At 41.9% G+C, this 20,560-nt stretch overlaps 2 protein-coding genes across 10 annotated transcripts in view; one reads left to right on the forward strand and one right to left on the reverse strand.

Annotated features, from left to right (window-relative positions):
• Positions 1 to 507: 507 nt before the first annotated feature.
• On the forward strand, positions 508 to 18,419 carry NASP (nuclear autoantigenic sperm protein). 5 transcript variants are annotated; one of them, XM_077333997.1, is made up of 15 exons: positions 508 to 658; positions 2,818 to 2,874; positions 3,104 to 3,214; positions 4,808 to 4,888; positions 6,581 to 6,684; positions 8,180 to 9,280; positions 12,470 to 12,549; positions 13,843 to 13,919; positions 13,996 to 14,069; positions 14,592 to 14,780; positions 15,091 to 15,257; positions 15,875 to 15,931; positions 16,021 to 16,092; positions 17,097 to 17,225; positions 18,265 to 18,419. In XM_077333997.1, the coding sequence occupies exons 2-15, from the start codon at positions 2,825 to 2,827 to the stop codon at positions 18,307 to 18,309; spliced, it is 2,337 nt and encodes a 778-aa protein (XP_077190112.1). In that variant the 5' UTR covers positions 508 to 658; positions 2,818 to 2,824; the 3' UTR covers positions 18,310 to 18,419. The 5 variants fall into 5 exon arrangements, with proteins under 5 accessions (XP_077190112.1, XP_077190114.1, XP_077190115.1 ...); XM_077333999.1 differs by having other exon boundaries at positions 531 to 658; positions 2,824 to 2,874; XM_077333996.1 differs by having other exon boundaries at positions 602 to 755.
• CCDC17 (coiled-coil domain containing 17) overlaps positions 17,808 to 20,560 on the reverse strand; it is a 48,469-nt gene continuing 45,716 nt past the window's right edge. For all 5 annotated transcript variants that reach the window (XM_077333994.1, XM_077333992.1, XM_077333995.1 and 2 more), the window contains one exon: positions 17,808 to 19,798. Coding sequence is in view for 2 of the 5 variants with exons in the window: in XM_077333995.1 (XP_077190110.1) it covers positions 19,769 to 19,798 (30 nt within the window). In the remaining 3 variants the exon portion in view is untranslated. The remainder of the gene's footprint in view (positions 19,799 to 20,560) is intronic.

The raw sequence follows: 20,560 nt of genomic DNA on the forward strand, positions 1-20,560 counted from the left end.
GGAAAATTTTTAACGGGTTTTAATGGGGTTATACTGGTTTTTATCGTTTTATTGTGAACCGAGTCCGAATGGAATGCAGTGGTATATAAATACAAAATAAATAAAATACACATCGCGGCAATTTTTCGTTCTTTGTACAGTCCACCACAGCACTATGCAGTGTAGCACGAATTCCCACGGTGCCACTAGGTTCGTGGGTGGATATTACTTGCGCTGCGGTACTTTCTATTACTCCCGTGGACTACAAATACTCCGTTCCTGATCATCCATTTGCCAGGACGCTATAAAAACACAGCGGATTAAACACGCTTCAGCTCTTGGACTGCATTTCTCTCAGGACTAATCACACTGCAGAGCAACACTACATTTCCCGTCGTGGGCTACTATGGCATTCCGAAGGAGACGTCAAGCCCCTCCATGCTTTGGAGTCGTCCCGCTTCGTAAAGCTTTGATTCGCCAAGACTGGCTTGGCGATCGCAAAGGATTCTGGGAATTGTAGTTCCTTCTCTCGAAGAGCGTGCCTCACGCCGCTGGGGCGTGTCCTCCGGGGGGCTATATAAGCATCTGGTGGGGCGGTGGGCTGTGTGTTTGTCTGCCGTTTCTTATACCTCGGTTGGGGGCTTGCGGAGACTCTTCAGCCGCCGCCTCAAGCGAAAAGGTACGAGAGGGACTGAGCGGAGAGGCTGCGTCTCTGGGAGCAGGGTAGGAGGGAGGCGGATGCCCGTTCCCGGCGTTACTGGTTCGCGGCGGTGCAGGTATGCCGTAGGGAGGCCCCCCGGCCGCCGAGAGAGAGTCTTTCCCGCTTGGCGTGCGCGGTGCTCGCGGCTCCCCGTTCCCTTCCCTCTCAGCCACACGGCTGCCCTGGCCGCCCCCTCTCCCAGGGCAGTGCGTGCCGTCCTCTCTCTGGGCGGGGGAGGGGGCGCTTCTTCTCAAACGGAGGCGCCACGTGACCTGACTTGAGTTCGTGAGCCGCCATTTTCAGTGCCCATCGGTCCGGCGCGCGTGGGAGGGGGAGGGGCGCCGAGGCAGAGGTGAGCTGGTCGCGTCACGTGACAGCCCCTCTCAGCCTGTCAGAAGCAGCCGTTGCGATTTGGCGCCAAAGGTTCGGAGGGCGGGGGAGAGGAGCAGGAGGCGGGAAAAGGAGTCCATTGTCTCTTCAGGCAAGCCGCGCTCCCTCTTGGCGCCGCCCCCTGTCCGGTCTCGGGACTGGAGGAGACAGAGGCCTATGCTAGATTGGATCCTGTCTGTTTTTAAAGCTGTTAGCAATTCTAGTCTTGTATCGGACGTAGGTTCAGTACTGTTAAGTAGTTGGTTCTCTTTTGCATATTGGGAGTTTCCTACTTCGCTGTACCATTTGAGATGAATTGGCTGCTTAGACTTTCTATAAGATTTGATGCCCAGCTAAGGATAGGAATTAGCAGGTTAAACATCAAAGCTTGAAGTGCTTTTCAGTGAGCTTGAACTGCTTTTCATCTGTTCTTCTCTTTTCCTATCTCCCTCCAAAACTCTGGAAAAACTTATTCCTCTCAGAAGTTCTCCAGTCTTGTGATAAAACTGCAGTGCCTGGCACCCCAAAGCTTTCAGGAATCATCAACTGATAAACTTGTCCCATTTTTAAAAGAAAAATCTGAACATTTTTTTAAATTATGGATTATGAAACAAACAGTTGTATATGCACACTGATTAATTTTGTCTTTAAAAGTTTTCTGTTAAGGAGGTATATTTGATCTAGCCTAAAAGCTGTGTATTGTTGAACACATACTCAGATCTGTGAAAGTTCTGCAGCCTGAGCTGGAATACATCTGAAAGGCTGCTCTTTCACCAGTAGGGAAGCCGCTGTATGAGTGAGCATTTGGAGGACTGCCAGCTGGGTTTGCAACTGCCTAGTAACTATAATAGGTGTAGTAGTTAGTTTGGTGGCCAGTTTAGTGTAGTGGTTAGGAGTACGGACTTCTAATCTGGCATGCCGGGTTCGATTCTGCAGTCCCCCACATGCAGCCAACTGGGTGACCTTGGGCTTGCCACAACACTGATACAGCTGTTCTGACCAGGCAGTGATATCAGGGCTCTCTTAGCCTCACCCACCTCGCAGGCTGTCTGTTGTGGGGAGAGGAAAGGGAAGGCGACCGTAAGCTGCTTTGAGCCTCCTTCGGGGAGAAAAAAGTGGCATAAGCATATGTGTTTGTGTTGAGCTATGTGTTTTCTGGTGTCTTGTATACTTTGAAATGATTTTATTTGTTAGCTACAGTATGCCCTTTTAAAAATCTTTTTTATATCCAAACAAGATCGTATTTTGTTAGCATAATGCTGGCTATCACTGATTGTTGAATTGTCATTTCTGTGTTTCTGTATGAACTGGAGGTATACATAAAAGTAGCCAGATGTCTCTCTGCATTAGCAGACCTATAGGAAAGGTACTGCTAAGAGCCTCTTGTGGCGCAGAGTGGTAAGGCAGCTGTCTGAAAGCTTTGCCCATGAGGCTGGGAGTTCAATCCCAGCAGCCGGCTCAAGGTTGACTCAGCCTTCCATCCTTCCGAGGTCGGTAAAATGAGTACCCAGCTTGCTGGGGGGTAAACGGTAATGACTGGGGAAGGCACTGGCAAACCACCCCGAATTGAGTCTGCCATGAAAACGCTAGAGGGCGTCACCCCAAGGGTCAGATATGACTCAGTGCTTGCACAGGGGATACCTTTACCTTTAGGAAAGGTACTGGTGATAGTCCATGCTTCTGAAACTGCTAAGCATTTTTTAAAATGTTACAAATGCAATTTAATAGAACTAGCAACACTGTAGTTATTTTCTAACTGAAACTTTCAGTTTCAGAATGACAGAAGAATCTGCTGCCCCTTCTACTTCTGTGGACAAAACTGACAGGTAAGATACCAGTTAGTACAGTGTGTATTTGTGTGAAACAAAATACTGTAACTTTCCTTAAAACAGTTGACAGCGGTCATTTAAATTGCTGTTACTATAAATAATAAACTGGAATAAATCCTGAGCACTCTAGTTACTAATGGCCAAGTTAGTTGGAGCAACCTCCCTTCAAGTCAATTCAAAAAAGCTCCAAATGTTGTAACTAAGCAAACTGTCTTTATGTTTCTAGTATGGATGTGGATGGAGAAGCTAAGAAGCTGTTGGGCTTGGGGCAGAAAAACCTAGTAATGGGCGACATTCCATCTGCTGTTAACGCATTCCAAGAAGCAGCCAGCATGTTGTAAGTAATGGGGAAAATATCTCTTCTGTTGAATTTGCAACCAGGTGGGAAAGATATGTGAAGAATTATTCCACCAAGCAATTTTGGTTAGTACTTGCGTGAGTTTTTTTTCCATAAGCTCACTTGGGTAATCACAACTATGTTTTTGATATATTTTTCACATTAGAGCAGTAGTCCCTAACCTTTTTATCACCGGGGACCGGTCAACGCTTGACAATTTTGCTGAGGCCCGGAGAGGGGGGGGGGAGGTAGTCTTTTGCCGAGGGATGTTGCCACCACTGTCTGAGCCCTTGCTCCACTTGCTTTCCCACTGGTGCCCCTGACTTCCCGCCGCCCGCTGGGGGCGCTGCCAGCAGCAACTGTGCAGTGCCACGTCGAGGGGGAGCCCCAGCCATGGCAGCCGCTGGAGAGCACCAAAGGTGAGCCGGTGGCAGAGTGCCAGGGCAGCCCCCAAGGCAGCAGCCAGGGAAGAGGACAAGAAGGAGTCGCGGCCTGGTACCAACTGATCCACGGACCGGTCCCGGTCCCCGGACCAGGGGTTGGGGACCACTGCATTAGAGTACTGTGGCTTAGCTCCTATTAATGCAGATAAGCCTTTCTTTATATTGCTCCTTGTGTTGACGTCTTGTAATTAGAGAAATAATGTCAGTAAAGGAAGAATAAATTTTAGTATGTCTGGGAGAATTTGTTAATCCACAGGGCCCTGACATGAATATCTTAAGCACAACCAATCTCATCAGATCTCAGAAGTTAAGCAATATTGGCCTTGGTTAATATTTGAATGGGAGACCTTCAAGGAACGCTAGGGTCATGATGTATAGGAGTGTGAAATAATATATTTTTTATTATTGTTCTGTAAAGAAAAGCTTAGTGTACCAAACTGTTTTGTAAAAGAAGGCCCAGAAAACTTATTCCTGTTCTTCATTGTATTTTGGAATGTTACCAAGGCTGATATGTTCTATTCTCAAGGCCAGAGACAGTTGTTTATATCATGCCATTGTTTATGTTACCAGAGGACTGAGAAAGAATGGGAAAATTACCTTTTATAACCTTCTTCCGGTGACTTAGCATAATGGCAATGGGTTGCCCTGTGGTATGTGCAAGGGGGTTTATTATTGGTTTGACCTGAAAAGCATCATCTTTCCCTGCCTTCAATGGAATATTATAAAATCTCATGTAATCTTTTGTTCGACACACAGGCTTTTTTAGGACAACTCCCCTCTGTCATTTTGTTCTGCTGCAGTTGAATAAAATTATTAAAAGGTTTTCCAGTCTAGTGGTCACTCTGTTTGGGTGCTGCACACTAGGCGAATGATTCCAAAATGCCCAGACCAGGCCCTGGACTATCAATGATATGGAGGCAGGCAATGGCAAACCACCTCTGAACATCTCTTGCCTGACTGCCAGGCAATCCTAGGGTTTCCTGGCAACACTACACGCACACACCATATAATAAAATATTAATCTACAATGATAATTAAGAACCTCCCCCCCCCATTTTTTTTTGAAAATTGTTCTTGAATGTTGTAATTAAGACAGCGGTAGTTTTTCTAGAAAGAAGCTTGGTGCTAATTTGTAATGGCTTCTCTTTAGGGGTAAGAAGTATGGTGAAACAGCAAATGAATGTGCAGAAGCTTTCTTTTTTTATGGGAAATCTCTTCTAGAGTTGGCAAGGTAAGCTTATGGGCTGTGCTGCAAAACACTTGTTTTTCCTTTATCATAATTACAGGGGTAAAATTTCAGTAGGGAATAGCTAACTGCCACAGAGTAATGTGGGGTTTTGGTCATTTATTTTTTAGACAGCACTACAGAAGAAGCTGTCCCCAGGATCTGTGTGCAATGGGGAGGTCTCTCCCTGCTGCACATAGACCTGACTGGGAGGGCTTCTAGGGTGTCATAATGTATAGGGGTGGGGGGAGTTGGCTAGGTTTAGGTCGAATGCACACCAGGAAGACAGTAACAGACTTATGGTTCCAATATTTGAGACTTGAATTTTGCAAAGAGGCAACTAGAATTGCATACTGTTTTAAATGCAGTTTTACTGCTTCATTTTCAGTACTTTTTTGAATAATAGCCAATCTAGGGTCTATTAGTGTATTGTCATTGGAACAAAAGTTCTAATATATGTAACTAAAGTTCTTATTCACTTGGGTCAGAGTTACTTTGGGATCTAATTTTAGACATACTACTTGATTGTATGCCCACGTACACTTATGTAGTCCATACCCCAGTAAAGAAGTTGAAAGTATTTTAAACTAATTCGTAATAAACAGCCAACAACTTTCTAAGTTAATTTGGTTTAATTGTTACTACTGCTGCATCATGGCATTTGAATTAGAACAGTTCAAAGTGTCTACGATACCAATATTCCAGTATACTTTTCTAAATTATATATCAAGGGCCCAATGAATTCCAGGTTGTTGTGGCTCCTAGCAATAGCTTGGTGGTCCTTAGTATTTTAGCAGTGTTATTGTAGAGTGTCCCAGAAAATCTCAGTGCCAGTGACAGCAGTTCCCGGTGCTGTCAGCTGAGGATCTCTAAGCTGAAGCCAACTAGGTTCCTTGCTCCCAGATAGTTATTGACCCATGCTGAACAGGGGGAGTGGGTTTATATTTTATTGTCCGCCATCTTGCTCCTTGTGTTGACGTCTAATTGTAATTAGTCTTGGAGAAATGTCAGTAAAGGAAGAATAAATTTTAGTATGTCTGGGAGAATTTGTTAATCCACAGGGCCCTGACATGAATATCTTAAGGACAACCAATCTCATCAGATCTCAGAAGTTAAGCAGGATTGGCCTTGGTTAATATTTGAATGGGAGACCTTCAAGGAACGCTAGGGTCATGATGTCGAGGCAGGCAATGGCAAGCCACCTCTCAACATCTCTTGCCTGACTGCCAGGCAATCCTAGGGTTTCCTGGCTACACTACACACACACCATATAATAAAAACTTAATCCACAATGATAATTAAGACCCCCTATTTTTGAAAATTGTTCATGAATGTTGTAATTAAGACAGCGGTAGTTTTTCTAGAAAGAAGCTTGGTGCTAATTTGTAATGGTTCTCTTTAGAATCATGAGTCCTGCATGGACAAAAGGGGATGTAACAGGGAAATTTACTGAGATTGAGTGAAAAGACTGGCATGTGCTTTATCACTGGGCATCAGAATGCTTTGCTGTACTTTGTGGTAGCATATAATAATACAGATAAACCTGAAAGCTTGACAAATTCATTGGGCTTTTACAGCCAAAGAAAAATTGTAATGGCCTGAGTATCAGGATAGTAACCCGCCACGAGCCGCAAGGGAGTGGCAGGTAATAAATCCAATAATAATAATAATAATGGATGATGTTTGTATCTCTTCTAGAATGGAAAATGGTGTACTAGGAAATGCCTTGGAAGGAGTACAAGTTGAAGAGGAGGAAGAAAAGGCAGAAGATGCAGTGGCAGAAAGTGCTGATAATATAGATGGTATGTACAGCTCTGTTAACACACTATCTAGAGGCCAACGTGTATACTGAGTGAATATTGGAATGTTATTACCTAAAGTGACTTGTATGGCCAGAGGGGGAAGGCAGTGGTATGATGTCTTTTATGGGGGAAACTTGGAAGGGATAGCACATTTCTCTAGAAATTACTGGAAACTAGTTAAACCTAGTTTTCTGGCAGTTCCTAGGCAGGACTGATGTCCAGCAAATGGTCTTTATTTTTCTCCAATTGGTTATAGTAGTGGCAGGAAACAAGCAGGGGGAGAAGATTCCTTGCCCCACTTGGTGCTTGTAACCCAAAAATCTTAAATAATAAAATGACCCAAACCCTGTCTTGTAAATAACTTGGACCAGCACTTAGTTGACAAAATTCTGTACTTTAGTTAAGCAATACTGAGAGAGCCAGTTTGGTGTAGTGGTTAGGAGTGCGGACTTCTAATCTGGCATGCCAGGTTCGATTCTGCACTCCTCCACATGCAACCCAGCTGGGTGACCTTGGGCTTGCCACGGCACTGATAAAATTGTTCTGACCGGGCAGTGATATCAGCGCTCTCTCAGCCTCACCCACCCCACAGGGTGTCTGTTGTGGGGAGAGGAATGGGAAGGCGACTGTAAGCCGCTTTGAGCCTCCTTCAGGTAGGGAAAAGCGGCATATAAGAACCAACTCTTCTTCTTCTTCTTCTACTTTAAGGAAGACTTAATCAGCTAATCATCATGTGGGCTTAAGTTTAGTTTCTGGATAAAAGTATTGATTTCTGCCTCACAGTTTTAAAATCAGTTAACTGACTGTCCTTTCCCTAAAACCTGGAGCTCATAGGACCTGACTGTTTATGAGAATAGTTTCTAGTGTGTAATCCTGGTGGACTGAAGCAACAAAACAAAATTGTTCTTAAAGGTACCATTGGACTCAAATTTTGTTCCAATAAGAATGTTATTCTTAAAGTGTGGAACTTTGTAACACAAGTGTATATTAAAAATTATTTAATGCAGTTAGAATTATTTAAAGCACTTGTATAACACTTCCATCAAAACAACTCCATGTTTGGCTTAGCTGTGACCCAGATTTCATGATGCGGCGGCATCTAATTTAGCTATCTAAACTTTAATGTGCTGAATTACATTGTGAACATATGCAAAAATTCCTTTAAGGGGTTTGCATATCCTCATTGTCTCCTCTTTTCCCACCCCCAAATTGCAGTAGTTTCTTCTGTAATGTTTCTCATCTGGACAGAACTTGGCATCTCTTGCTTGGCTGCGGCTCTTGCTGGCCTACATCTCATTGCTTATGCACACCCTGTTACATGCTTTTAGTGTTAAGGAAATGCATATGTTCCCAGAGTAGATATTCAAAAGGATTTAACTTGAGATATGTAATTTGGTGTAGAAACTTCAGTGGGATGATGGTGGAATGTTAAGACCATTAATGCTTATCACTAAATTCGAAGGTTTTTTCTGCTTCATCTTCTTTAAACATGTAGAAGAAGCAAGGGAGGAATTAAGAGAGCAGGTATATAATGCCATGGGGGAAAAGGATGAATCCAGAAAAACTGCTGAAGAGCCTCTGGCATTGACTGAAGCTGAGATGCAACTGAAAAGCAAGGATGTAGAATTGGAAGAAGTTAAGGAAGAGAAAGCAAACAAGGAAACTATGGATGTAGAACAGAAAACTTATAAAGAACGAGAGGAGGAAGAGGTTAATCCAGAACATCAGATGGAGGCAGCTGAGAGAGAAAAGCAAGGGGCCAGTGAAATAGTTACTGGGGTAGCAAAAGAAGAGTCTACTGCCATGAAGGATATGTTAGTGACTGCAGAAGAGCAAGTGTGTGTAGCTGAGGTTGAGAAGCCAGTGGCAACAAAGGAAACTGAGGAAGAGAAGCCAGTAACACCAACAGAGCCAGAGAAGCCAGTGACATCAGAAGAAGCTGGGAAAGAGAAGCCGGTGACAGCCGAAGAGGTTGGGGAAGACAAGTCAGTGACAGCAGAAGCTGGGGAAGACACCACTATAAACAAGCCCATAACTACAGAAGCAGCAGCTGATGCACAGCACCCAGTACCAGCAGGAGAGGTTGTTAAAGATGCTTCTTTAGAAAAGATGCCCACGGCTGCAGAAAAGGCTGTTGGAGAAGAGAAGCCTGTTGAAGCAGCAGCTCAGGAGGAAAATATCAAAGAAGCAGCAGCAAAGCTTGTGGACCAGGCTGCTGAAAAACAAACAGATACTATAGTAGAAAAGACCATAGTGGAGGAAGCAATTAAAACTTCAGGAGTGACAATAGAAACATTAGCAACAGCAGTTGATAAAGCAGAAAGCCAGGTAGAAAAAGCAATAGAAAAAAAGCAGCCAGCCAGAGTTACTGATGAGCAGGCCAAGGAAATGGAAGCCACTACAGAGCAAGTGCTGGTGGACTTGAAAGTGAAGGAAGAGCCCTTGTCTTCAGGAAAAGCATTGCCTTCTGCTGCAAGTGAAATTACTCCGACAGGGGGCGCAGAGCCATCACAGGAAATGCAAATTGAAGAAAAAGCTGAAGCTGCTAAGGTAGAAAAGGAGGAAGAAAAGGATGACGAAATGGGAGAGGGCGAAGGTAACAGGGATAGTAGATAACTGTGGGTGGATTACTTAGAGAGCTAACCTTTAGTAAAAAAAAATCCATTCAGAATTTTCTTTCTGCCATGAAGCTGAGGGAAGGGCAGGTCCTAGCTTAAGGGAACACATTAGAAGCTTGAAGGGAGAACAGGCATTTCATTGGTTCAAACTAATTTGTAACTAACATACTGAGCAAAGCTGTTGACTTTTGGAGTAGTGGCTAACTTGAGAGTAAATATGCAGTGATGGCTGATAGAGAATACTGAATGGATGTTCACTGCATGCTCATTTAAATTTTTAACCATTGAAAGCTGTATCAGTGATCTGACAGGACCGCAGAATCCAGAACTAAAATTGTACACAGTTGTATTAAGGCCTTATGGCTAATGTTGTGGGTCTAAATGAACACAGCTAGAAATAAGTGCAACTAGCACACGCTTCATAACTTTTTGTCCTGCTTTTTTTGCTTCAGCATTGCTGTTAACTGCTTTATAACCATTTAAGCTTGCAGTCACAACTGAGGGTCTAGAACTGTTAAATTTCTATAAGCATAATGAGCTATTGTTATGAAGTAGTTGCTACTGTGAATTAGTTGCTGCTATTTCTACGCAAAATCCAGTGGCAAGTTTAATTTAGTCCTGTTTATCTCAACTTCTGAATTGACCCTCTGAATAGAGCCCCTTGTGATCTTGATTGTATAACTTGTAAATGGAGGTTTGGTTAAATCAAGTGCAGAGTGACACCTCTTTAAAAATCAATATTTGCTATTCAATACACAGAAATACCAACAGACCAGCAAATTTGGCTATCAATTAGCAAGCATTTGTTGCCTATAGCAGTGGGCCACGGGCCGCGGCTCCCTCTCCCCGCCCCCCCCCCCCGTAGTAAAAAACTTCCCAGGCCGCAAGCTTGCGGCCCGGGAAGCTTCTTACTGCGGGAGGGGGGGGAGGGAATCAGGGGCGTGCATGTGTGCATACGCGGCCCGGACGCGCATGTGCAATGCGCGGGCGGGCAGTTGCCCTGCCGGTCCCCAGCCTCAAAAAGGTTGGGGACCACTGGCCTATAGCGTTCTCAGATTATTTCTTACTACCTGTTTAGGTAACAAAAATATTGCTGCTTAAGTATCTATGATTGTAGCTTACTATTCAAATGTTTTGTTTCTGTAAGCTACACCACAGTTCCACATAAAAATATGGTATATTGTAACAGATTATTTCTAATATATGAAGGACTCACAAAGCCTTCTATGAGTTTGAGGAAACCAGGTTCATTTTAAACTATAAATCTTCCCCTCAGATACCAGGTGTTCTAAAGGTAGTGAGTATCTAGGCTTTGGGTTCACTGCTGTGAGGTAAGTTTTGTGGCACACAAGTAGAAGATGGAGGTCACTGAGGGAGGAATTATATATTGACAATAAAGAAGATTTATTCACAGGTAGTTTTAAGGAACTAATCAATAGCACAGGTTGCCAGATAGACAAAAGAAACTTGGCTGAGGCATACCAATTTAGAGAGTTGTTTCAACTTTTGTTAATTATTCCAAGTATAAACAGGTTTTTACCAGGTAGCCACTAGGTTGGATCCTAACAAACACACAAGTTTCCACACATACTAGTCTGTCAATTCCCAAAAGTCAGACAAAATGGCACAATGACTGCTTGTTGCCAGAGGCAGACCTAACAATTGGGTACTGTATTCTCTATCAGAAGTACAACCAAACCACTCTGACACACTACCAAGCAGAGCTACCTTTCACTCTGCTCTTTTCCTGAGCCAGACCTGCACTTTTACTGCTCTCTTCCTGAGGCAGAACTAAACTGCTGTGTGTCCCTCCAACATTCTACCCCCCCCATGGAAGTAGTACTCCCATAGGTTCAAATGAGTGGCTGTTTTCCCCTTCAGGGACAGAGCAGTGTTCTGTCAGAAATATTTTCTTAATATTAAATTAAAGTAAGTAACAGTGCTTTCAAATCTGTTCATAAAGATCAGTTTCTAACATGAACTATCAAATTTCATGGGGCTACTCTTCAATGGTATTGGTTACCTCCTTTAGAAAGCTACACTGACACTTGGTTTGATGCATAAATGTTGGCCATGTCAAATCAGGATCCCTGAACAGCAAATAATTTCTAAGAAACATATTTTTGTTTTTTAATTTCAAATAAATATTCCTTTTCTTCCCTATCATCATTGTATATAAACTTTTTAGCAGTATGGTTAAGATTAACCTGTATTTGAAAAATTCAGCTTACTCATGTGAGGAAGAAACCCATGTAGATATGAGTTCAACAGTGCAAGGTAGAAGAATCCTTGAAAAAGCATCTGAAGCTGAGGTGGCCTTGGAGAGGGCAGCATACATAGAAGAATATCTGTGTAGTGTTTAAGAGCGGTGGCCTGTAAACTGACGAGCTGGGTTTGATTCCCTATTCGTCCACATGCAACCAGCTAAGTGTGCTTGGGCTCACTTCTGATAGTGCTGTTTTCACAGAGTAGTCCCATCAGGGTACTCTCGGCTCCACCCACCACACAGGGTGTCTGTTGGGGAGAAGAAAGGAAGGCCATTGTAAGCCACTTTGAGATATCTTTGGGTAGTGAAAAGGGGGTTATAAAAAACAACTCTTCTCCATAGGACAGGATCCTGTAATGGCACTTTCCTTCTATGAACAAAGAACTAGTGGCTGACATGGGGAACTCCAGAAACACTAAATACGTGAAAGCTTCTAACCATTTTTGCTCTTCCTCTTTCTCTGACTGGTTTGGGAGTCTTAAGACAACCTGTTCTAATAATGTAATGCTAGTGATAGATTAGTGCCCCAGTTCACAAATTCTCATGCATACAGCACTGGTGGCTTGCAGTAGCATATGAAGATTCTGTGTTCCCTAGCCCAAAAGATGTTGAGGCAGAGTTTTAAGGTCATACTACTGAACTGGCAAGCCTTTAGGATTTGGTCATTGCACAGTTTATATAGTAGGTACCAGAATAATGTACACATGAAACTGAAATATCTTTAGGTTTAAGTACATGAGACTTGTTCTTGTAGGTCACACAACTACCATGCCAAAGCATGTAGATTAAAATTATTGTAACTGAATGAGAGAAGTATGAATATAAATTAGAAATACGAAGGTAAATGGATTAATGCATAGTAGTATACTTGGTGTACATTAACACAAAATATTTCTTGTAGAAACAGAAGGGTCAGAAGAAGACAAAGAGAATGACAAAGCAGAAGATGATAAGGAAAATGACTCTACGATTGAAGAGAAGGTGATAAATCTGTGAATGCTGATTGAAGCGATAAAATCTTTCATAAATTAAATCATATTTGAATTGATTCAGTAATCTGTTTGTGGTATGCAGCTTTTCTGCTGTATCTTCTTGCTTCCTAAATACTGCCTCTGGGGGTTAGGAAAAACCAGGAGCAGTAGGGGAGTCTGCAGTGAGAGAATTGGTGAAAATCACATGCGTGTCCTTGTGACAGATGGCCCTTTTACTTACAGAAACAATATAGTTATGGAAAAGAGCTATGATGCTTTGTAAAAAACAGCAGAGTACTGAAACAAGCAACTAAACCTTGAATCTTGAGAAAAACGATTATAACATGCACCCAAGTTGCCTCTCTGTCCAGAGGTATGTTAAATGCTGAGCCAGATAGCCCCAACAAATGTACATTTATTATGAATAAATTCTAATCAGGCCCTGCTTAAATAGCTCGATACGTATTTGGCTTGATTTGACCATATGAAGTCAGATTTTAAGTCAGTGTGCAACAACATTCTTGTTTCCTACTCTTAAAGTAGTTTCTTGGAACTGGTCTTTTCACAGCTGTTGTGATCCCAATTGATGCTAAGAAATGTGTCCTTTTCCAAGTAGTGCCTACTGATTAAGAGATCATGGGGAGCTGTTTGTGACTTAGCCTGAGCTAGGACAGTTTTGCGGGAATTTGCTTTTCTGTAAACAGACGAAGATATAACTACCTGAAAATCAATGAGATTTTATCTCCATTTATTCCGTTCCATTATGAAAATTGAATTGAGGAGCAAGAATTACTCAGTGCCATTTGTTGTTTAACATTGTTTTCAAACATAAAGTAAATTATTTGAATGGTTTTTTTTTTAGTTAGCAGTCATTACTTGCTGGAGGAGCTATTAGGTGAAATGAGGCAAATAGGATGTATATTTTTATTTGTGTGACATAGCTTAGATAGTCCTCAGGCTGTATTGTACAAGTGGTTCATTGGAGCTCTGCAACTCAGATCTTGGTTGCTGTACTTTATGATGGTCAGCAGATCGTCCTCTCAGAATTCTGCACAGGGTGGGAGGGAAGGGTTGCGCTGTTCTAACAATATGAGAATTGCACTGCTTCAGGGGCTCAGTGTGACAGAATGGCTGTTCTCTTAAAGAGAATACAATTTTCATATGGAGCAAGCAGAATAATACATGATACCTTTCTTACTTCCTGCCTTGCCTGAGGCTAACTTTGCTTCCTACAAAATACCGCAGTTTTATAGTTAGGAAGCAGGTTGGTCTTTTGCTTGACCCGGATGTATTGTTGCTTTAGGAGAGTGAAGAAGATGAAGTTGGAAACCTGGAGCTGGCCTGGGATATGCTGGAGCTGGCAAAAGTAATATACAAAAGGTATGTCTTGGTGCTGAATGCATGTTAACAGTGTTATTTAGGTTTTGCAGTTAAATCATGTTTGTCTTTCATCTAGACAGGACACAAAAGAAGCTCAGCTTCATGCTGCCCAGGCTCACCTAAAACTCGGAGAAGTTAGCATTGAATCTGGTAACTACCTTAAATTTGCTTATGCATGCAGGGAGTTAAGTAAATGTCTTGAATATTGTCATTATGCATATGGCACTTTGCTGAACGGCTGTCTTATAATGTAACACTTATAATGTACAGCATTTTAGTTTACATTCACTGCACATATTTAAGTTCCAGTAATTTGTGATGTCCATTAAATATCCATGCCCTGTTATAATGTTCCAGATGTGGCATGTCCTTTGGGGAATAAAGTGAGCAGCTCTAACTTTGGTACGTTTCACTGTGTCCAAGCAGCATTGGGTACAGCAGTCAGGATAATGGAAACTAATGGGAGACCTTACACTGGCCTCCAACCTGGTACTGCAGTCATAAATACATTATAAAAGTCTAATGTTTAAACATGTATTAGTGCATGGGTCATAATTCAATAGAAGTCTTCTTCCAGAATCTATGTACAACCAAGGAATGAACTAAAAGTGTAGCTTGGAGATGGTGTATAAGAATAAAGCTGCATTGATTTTTCTATGGCATCTTGTGCAGAAAACTACATCCAGGCCATAGAAGAGTTTCACTCCTGCCTCACCCTTCAGCAGAAATATTTAGAGGCCCATGACCGTCTGCTTGCAGAAACACACTACCATCTTGGATTGGCCTATCACTATAACAATCAGTATGATGAAGCTGTTCTGCAGTTCAGTAAATCAATGGAAGTCATAGATAAAAGAATGGGTAAGTAAAACACTAGAATACATATGCACTCCCATATAGTTTTAACAAAGAACTAAACTATTGTATGCCATATGTTCCAAGCTCCAACACTGGTCATTTTGCAATTTCAGTATTCAGGATACTATTTCCTTGAAGGAGTTCTAAGAGCTAGTAAGTCAAGTAACAATTTTCTATCTATAAACAAGTGAATTCGTGCTGAACCTAGAATACCTGCTTAATTCAACAAATGTTACCTTATAAACTTTGTACAAGGACTAAGTTGACAATACAGTCAAATACTATTAATAGCTTCTGATGCTTCCTCCTTCAGTGATGCTTACTGAGCGGCTAAGAGCAAAAGGAGAAGGATTAGCTGATGATGAGAAGGAAATTGAAGAACTAAAGGGATTGCTTCCTGAAATTAAAGAAAAAATAGAGGATTCCAAGGAGTCTCAAAAGAGTGCAAGAGTGGCCGAACTGGCTCTAAAAGCAACTCTGGTAAGTTAATAGCCCTGTTTTGTAGTGAGATGATTATGCCAGAAGCTGAATGCTTAAAAGCAAACTTACATAAAGGAAAATTAGTTGATAAACTAATTTATATTGCAGAATGACAAATCCCTCTTACTATGACAGCAAAAAGGTTGGCACCCAGGTAGAGAGCAAGTGCCAATTGGAAATAATGAGGCATTTCTCATTCTTGCTTCCTAAGGTGCTTTGCATTCCTAGAGTGTTAAGCCGATATTGTAAGTGCAAGTTTTAGTGCCAGGCTACAAGTGCTAATTGCCAAATGGAACTTGGAAAGATCCAATGGATGACTTCTGAGCAGAAATACAACACACTGAAGATTAGCTTCCTATTTATTTTAAAGCTCCTTAAGCCTTAGGCTTTACAAATACAACCCCAAAACTTGGAAGGATGCATACAGAATAAGCACAGTGGAGAGGAGCGCCTTTTACAGATTTCAGTCAGGTTCCTTTGTCTAAGGTCTGTGTCTGTTTGGGGCTTAAGCCCCCCCTCCACATTTATTAGACTATTAGAGTAGGCTGTTAAAATAGACTAATAGTAGACTGTTTAATAGGCTATTAGTACAGACTAATGGGCTTCTTTGCTTCCAGGTTGGTGGATCATCTTCTAGTTTTCCCCAGGGAACTGAAAGCAGTTTGACTTCAACTGTAAGTAGTAGCAGCTAAAGATAAAGCAAGATTAATGGAAATGTGCTGAAGTATTTGATAGGAACTTTCTGACTTCTGTTTTGTAATAGAATGCAGTTGGACAAACAGCTGATGGAGCATCACAATGTATTACAGACATCTCTCATCTTGTTAGAAAAAAGGTGTGTGTCACTTGAAACTTGCAAATACACTGGCCTAAAATAGTTATTTCTCTGTTAAAGGTTGTACTAGTCCTACATAAGATCCTTTCCACTGGGAGCCAATCAGTCTGGAAACCATCAAGTTTCCTTGGTAGCTTTTGATGGTTTTTGTGCTGTGCAGCACCCACCTAACCCAGCCTGGTTTAATTTCAAAGCTTAATTGTGTGGGTCCTGCAGGCACTCAAACTTGGCTGTGTTAAGGACCAGAAAGGTTATGCTCTTAAACATTCAGCCCGAGCAAAGATAGCATGGAGTTCATAGAAACTGAACTTCACAGCCAACAACCAGGCTGAACTGGGTTCCCATAATTCAAGTGGAAATGGAGAATTGGTTAAAATAGCAAAGCCTGTCTGAGATGTGTACACTTGCCCAACTGTCAGTACACAGTAAATCCACTAGTATTCTGTCAAATCACTACATTTGGCATTGCAGTATCCTTTCTTTTATAATGACCAGTGTTTGACAGCATTCTGATAGTCAGCTAAACCTTCTGTTATCCCAAAGCCAGGTAACTTAGAAGTCTTTTATTCAGTATAGAAATGGGACGTCTATGAAAAAGAAGCAACATGCCTCTTGTGAACTCTACTGTCAACTGAAACACAACTTCTAGATGTCCCCTTCTGACACCTGACAAGGTTTATTATTGGGGTCAGGGGACCTGCATAAACTAATAGCCACGTGGATCAGGAGGCCGCAGTAGAGAGAAGATGATTTTTTTCTTCTTTTTTCAGTCAGCAAAGCCACACTGACAGAAGAGAAGAGAGATTATTTTTGCCTTGTTTCCACTGCGGCCAGGTAGCTATTAGTGCATAAGGGTCCTGTGGCTTGGGAATAAACTTTCCCAGGGTCAGAAAGGACTATTGGATTCAGCTTGTTATCCCATAGTAGTCCATGCGCAATACTTTAAAGTTAAGACTTTACAATTGAAGTTATACTTTGTGAAGACTAAACAATTTTGTCTTCAGAGGAAACCAGAGGAAGAGGCTCAACAGGGAGACAATGAAGCTAAGAAATCTAAACCAGAACCGGCTGTCAATGGTGGTGGTGATGCTGCCCCCAGTGGAAATGAGGTTGCAGAGAAAATGGAAGAGGAGGTGGGCAGTTGAGTTCAGGAGTTGATACATAAACTTTTCTCTTCCTGAGCATACTTTACTTGCCTGTTTTTAATTGCCTGCTTGGTATTCTTTCTCCCCTTCTTAAGCTTGGAGTCAGTCGTGTTATGCTAGAATGCATGCTGGAGTCTCTAACTTTAGTTTGGGTGCCACACTAGTTCTATAGATTTGCAGGTAGTAGAGCACACAGTTTAATTCCTTAAAACAAGCAGTGGACCCAAAAGGACTTGTTTCCTTTTTCATTTCTCTGAAAGCCTCCATATCCTTACCTTTCCTTGCTGCTTTCTCTCCTTCCATCAAGCAATCCTTTATTTCCTCCCTCATCTTTGGCTGTCTTTATTTACTCTTATACTCTACCTTTCTCTATAGTGGGGATCCATAGCCTCTTACAGCATTCTCCTGCCCTTCATTTCATTTATCCTTCAAACAACCCTGTTTTTGGTAGGATAGGCTAAGTGTAAGTGGCCTAAAGATACCTAGTGCAGAGTAGGGATTCAAAGCTGAATTTCCTAGATCCTAGTCCAAAACTAACCAATACACCACATGGCTTGTAGCTGCTCCTAAGCAATAATGGGCAGCTAAGCCTGGGTGAATCATAGAAATTGTGTAGTAGTAAGTCACTTGTGATTGTTGACAGGTCTGGCCCTCAAGCGGCCTCCCTCAAAAGAAAAGGGCCCTGATTTGCCCCCTACCACTTAGATTTCAGTGGGTTTCTTTGTTTTTTGCAAAACTGGGCCAGTTCTGCTTTGGTCTCTAGATTAGTATCCTCAGATGAGGCCACATTTGAATTCAGTAATATAATGCAGGAGTCTTAATCCTTCAGTGTTTATCAAAGCAGCAAGAGACCAAGGCAAATAATCAAAGTATACTTGGTTAACTTGTGACTTCTGCTGAAACATGGCCATGCTAGCTTAACCACCAGTTAATTCTGTAATTTAAGAGTTCTGAATCTATTAGAGTTGTGTGTGTCAACTGTTGACAAAAATGAATTTATGCCTAAACTACACTTTTCTTTTTACAGACAGAAGAGAGGCCACAAATTGATACAGTTCAAAATGCTGTATGATAGATCTTTAATATTGAACACTCCCTCCCAAGGACAATGGGTTTTGTATATAATGTATTTTTTCACTTTGGCAACTTTTGTATTCAATAAAGATTGTATGCAAACATTAATTTTGCCTTAGTTGATGCATGTTTCAACAAAGACTGCAAAGGCTATGTAGTAGCCCAGCCTGAAGTGGCTTGCCCTGTTGCCAGTTCTTCACTACCTGAGCCATTATTTTTGAAGTGGGCTGGTAATTAAAACAAAAATGCTGCTGCTTATGTTGCATCCCCCACAAGGTTCTTTCAGTGTGGGGTTGGAAGGGATTTAGGAAGTGAAATACTTCATGTAATGTTTCTGTAGCTAGGCAGCATTGATGGAGCAATTGGTGGTAGGAAAGGCTTTCAAGCTGTAGCCAAGTTATGGTAAACCACCGACCCTCCTCCCCATGAATGGTCATTGCTTGCCTGTACATATCAACCTTGGACTTCCTTGTGTTCTCTCTTCCAAGTATAAAGCAGGGCTGACACTACTTAGCTTCTCAGATGTGGCTAGCCTGGCCAACCAGGTCAGGCTGTGTAGCAATTACCTTTATGTTGGCATTTCAAACTAAGCCCAGGAGATGAGCCTTTAGCCATCATTTGACAGGTCACACTAAATGTATAGCAAACGGTGAAGCTTTGGGCAGATAGTAGTTTGGAAGGTGAGAAGAATAAGGCTTAGGAAAAGCTTATACAGATGACCACATACAGCTTTGATGACTGCACTCCTATGGATGTGGGTACAGTGGCTGCAAAATGCATACTGCAGAGATAGGTTTTCCGCAAAATAAGGAATGGAAAATTTTTCCAGTGTCCTAAATAAAGCATGATCTGATTTAGCATGTCCATTTTGAGTTATATTTTCTAAATAAAATGTCAGAAGTATCCCATTAGTTCTTCTGCCCCGATAGCATCAACTAACAGAATAGAAATAAAAACAGAACACATGTACTTTCCTTGCATTATTTGAAGGGTGGAGAATCACTCAAAAATATGTTATTTTACATGCCCCAAAACTGCACAACAAGTTGTGAATGAGGAGCACAGTTGCAACAGAGTAGGTCATTGGAGCACCTCAGTAGCATAGTCGCTTTCCATAACATTAAGATGAAGATGAAATACAGTATCACTCTCATTACCTAAGCAGTAACATTAAGATTGTTTGCTATTTTGTCAGGTGATTTCATAACTTTATTTGAATTACTGCATGTATTCAGGTATTAAAACACCCACTTGTACAATTCTTGCCTGAAAAATATTAATATAATTTTTTTTAAACCACCAGGCTTGCCTAATATTTACTGACAACAAAGCAAGCCCCCTTTTATAACCAAACGTTTTGCCCCATGTCTGATAATATTTATTCTTCAGCATGCTAAAACATTCTGTTGAGGTAATCTCTTCATGTTTAATGAAGTGTCTTATGGGTTTTTACTGTGCTAGATTTGTTCCAGTATGCGATGTCCTGCCTGAAATGAAGTAAAACAGATCTCAGTGTCATTAAAACATGCATTTGTCATGAAGAATAGAATCTTATTACTAAAACTAAAGATTTTACTTATAAAATACAAGAGGGGGAACATGGGAGACTTCTTTGGGAAGGATTCCATTCTTGCCTTCCCATAGCCCTGCTCCCTTGCCTGCATGCCTACCTATGGAGAGGCAGTGGACAGTTGCTCCCAGTCGTCTTCTGCATTGCTGCTGCAGTAATTATTGGCTGACTCTCCCTCTCCCACTCATTTACATAGCTCTGTTGAATCCTTCATTTTTAAAGTTTCCTTTTCTACCAACTTAGAGGGTCCCCAGCTAATCTGGAGCTGCGGCCTGAACTCTACTTAGGGCCACCTTTGCAGTCACAGGGTAACGGCAATACCTGCACGTCCATGTGGCTGCATGCTATGTGGGTGGGTTAGTTTATATTGTGACTCTTATCTTGGCAGCCTATGGCCAGTTGACTTGGCCATGAGGGTAGCTGGATGGGAAAGACCTGTTGGGTCAGGGGCCTCCCTAGGGATTGCTCCTCTCATTTTTATGGTCATCAGTATGTTTCTTGGTCATAATTTGGTTTTCTGGGTTGTAGTGCAGCATCCTGCTGCTTTTCTCTCAACAGCTACTATGGCTGGTTTTAGGCATTGGCCAAATCCATTTTAGGAGAGAGGCCATGCATACATGCATGCTTGCCTGTCTTTCCCCAGTTAGGAACCTCCTTTAGGGATTTTCAGAGTTAAATT

The sequence above is a fragment of the Paroedura picta genome, chromosome 4 (assembly GCF_049243985.1).
Source record: "Paroedura picta isolate Pp20150507F chromosome 4, Ppicta_v3.0, whole genome shotgun sequence".
NCBI classification, from domain to species: domain Eukaryota; kingdom Metazoa; phylum Chordata; class Lepidosauria; order Squamata; family Gekkonidae; genus Paroedura; species Paroedura picta.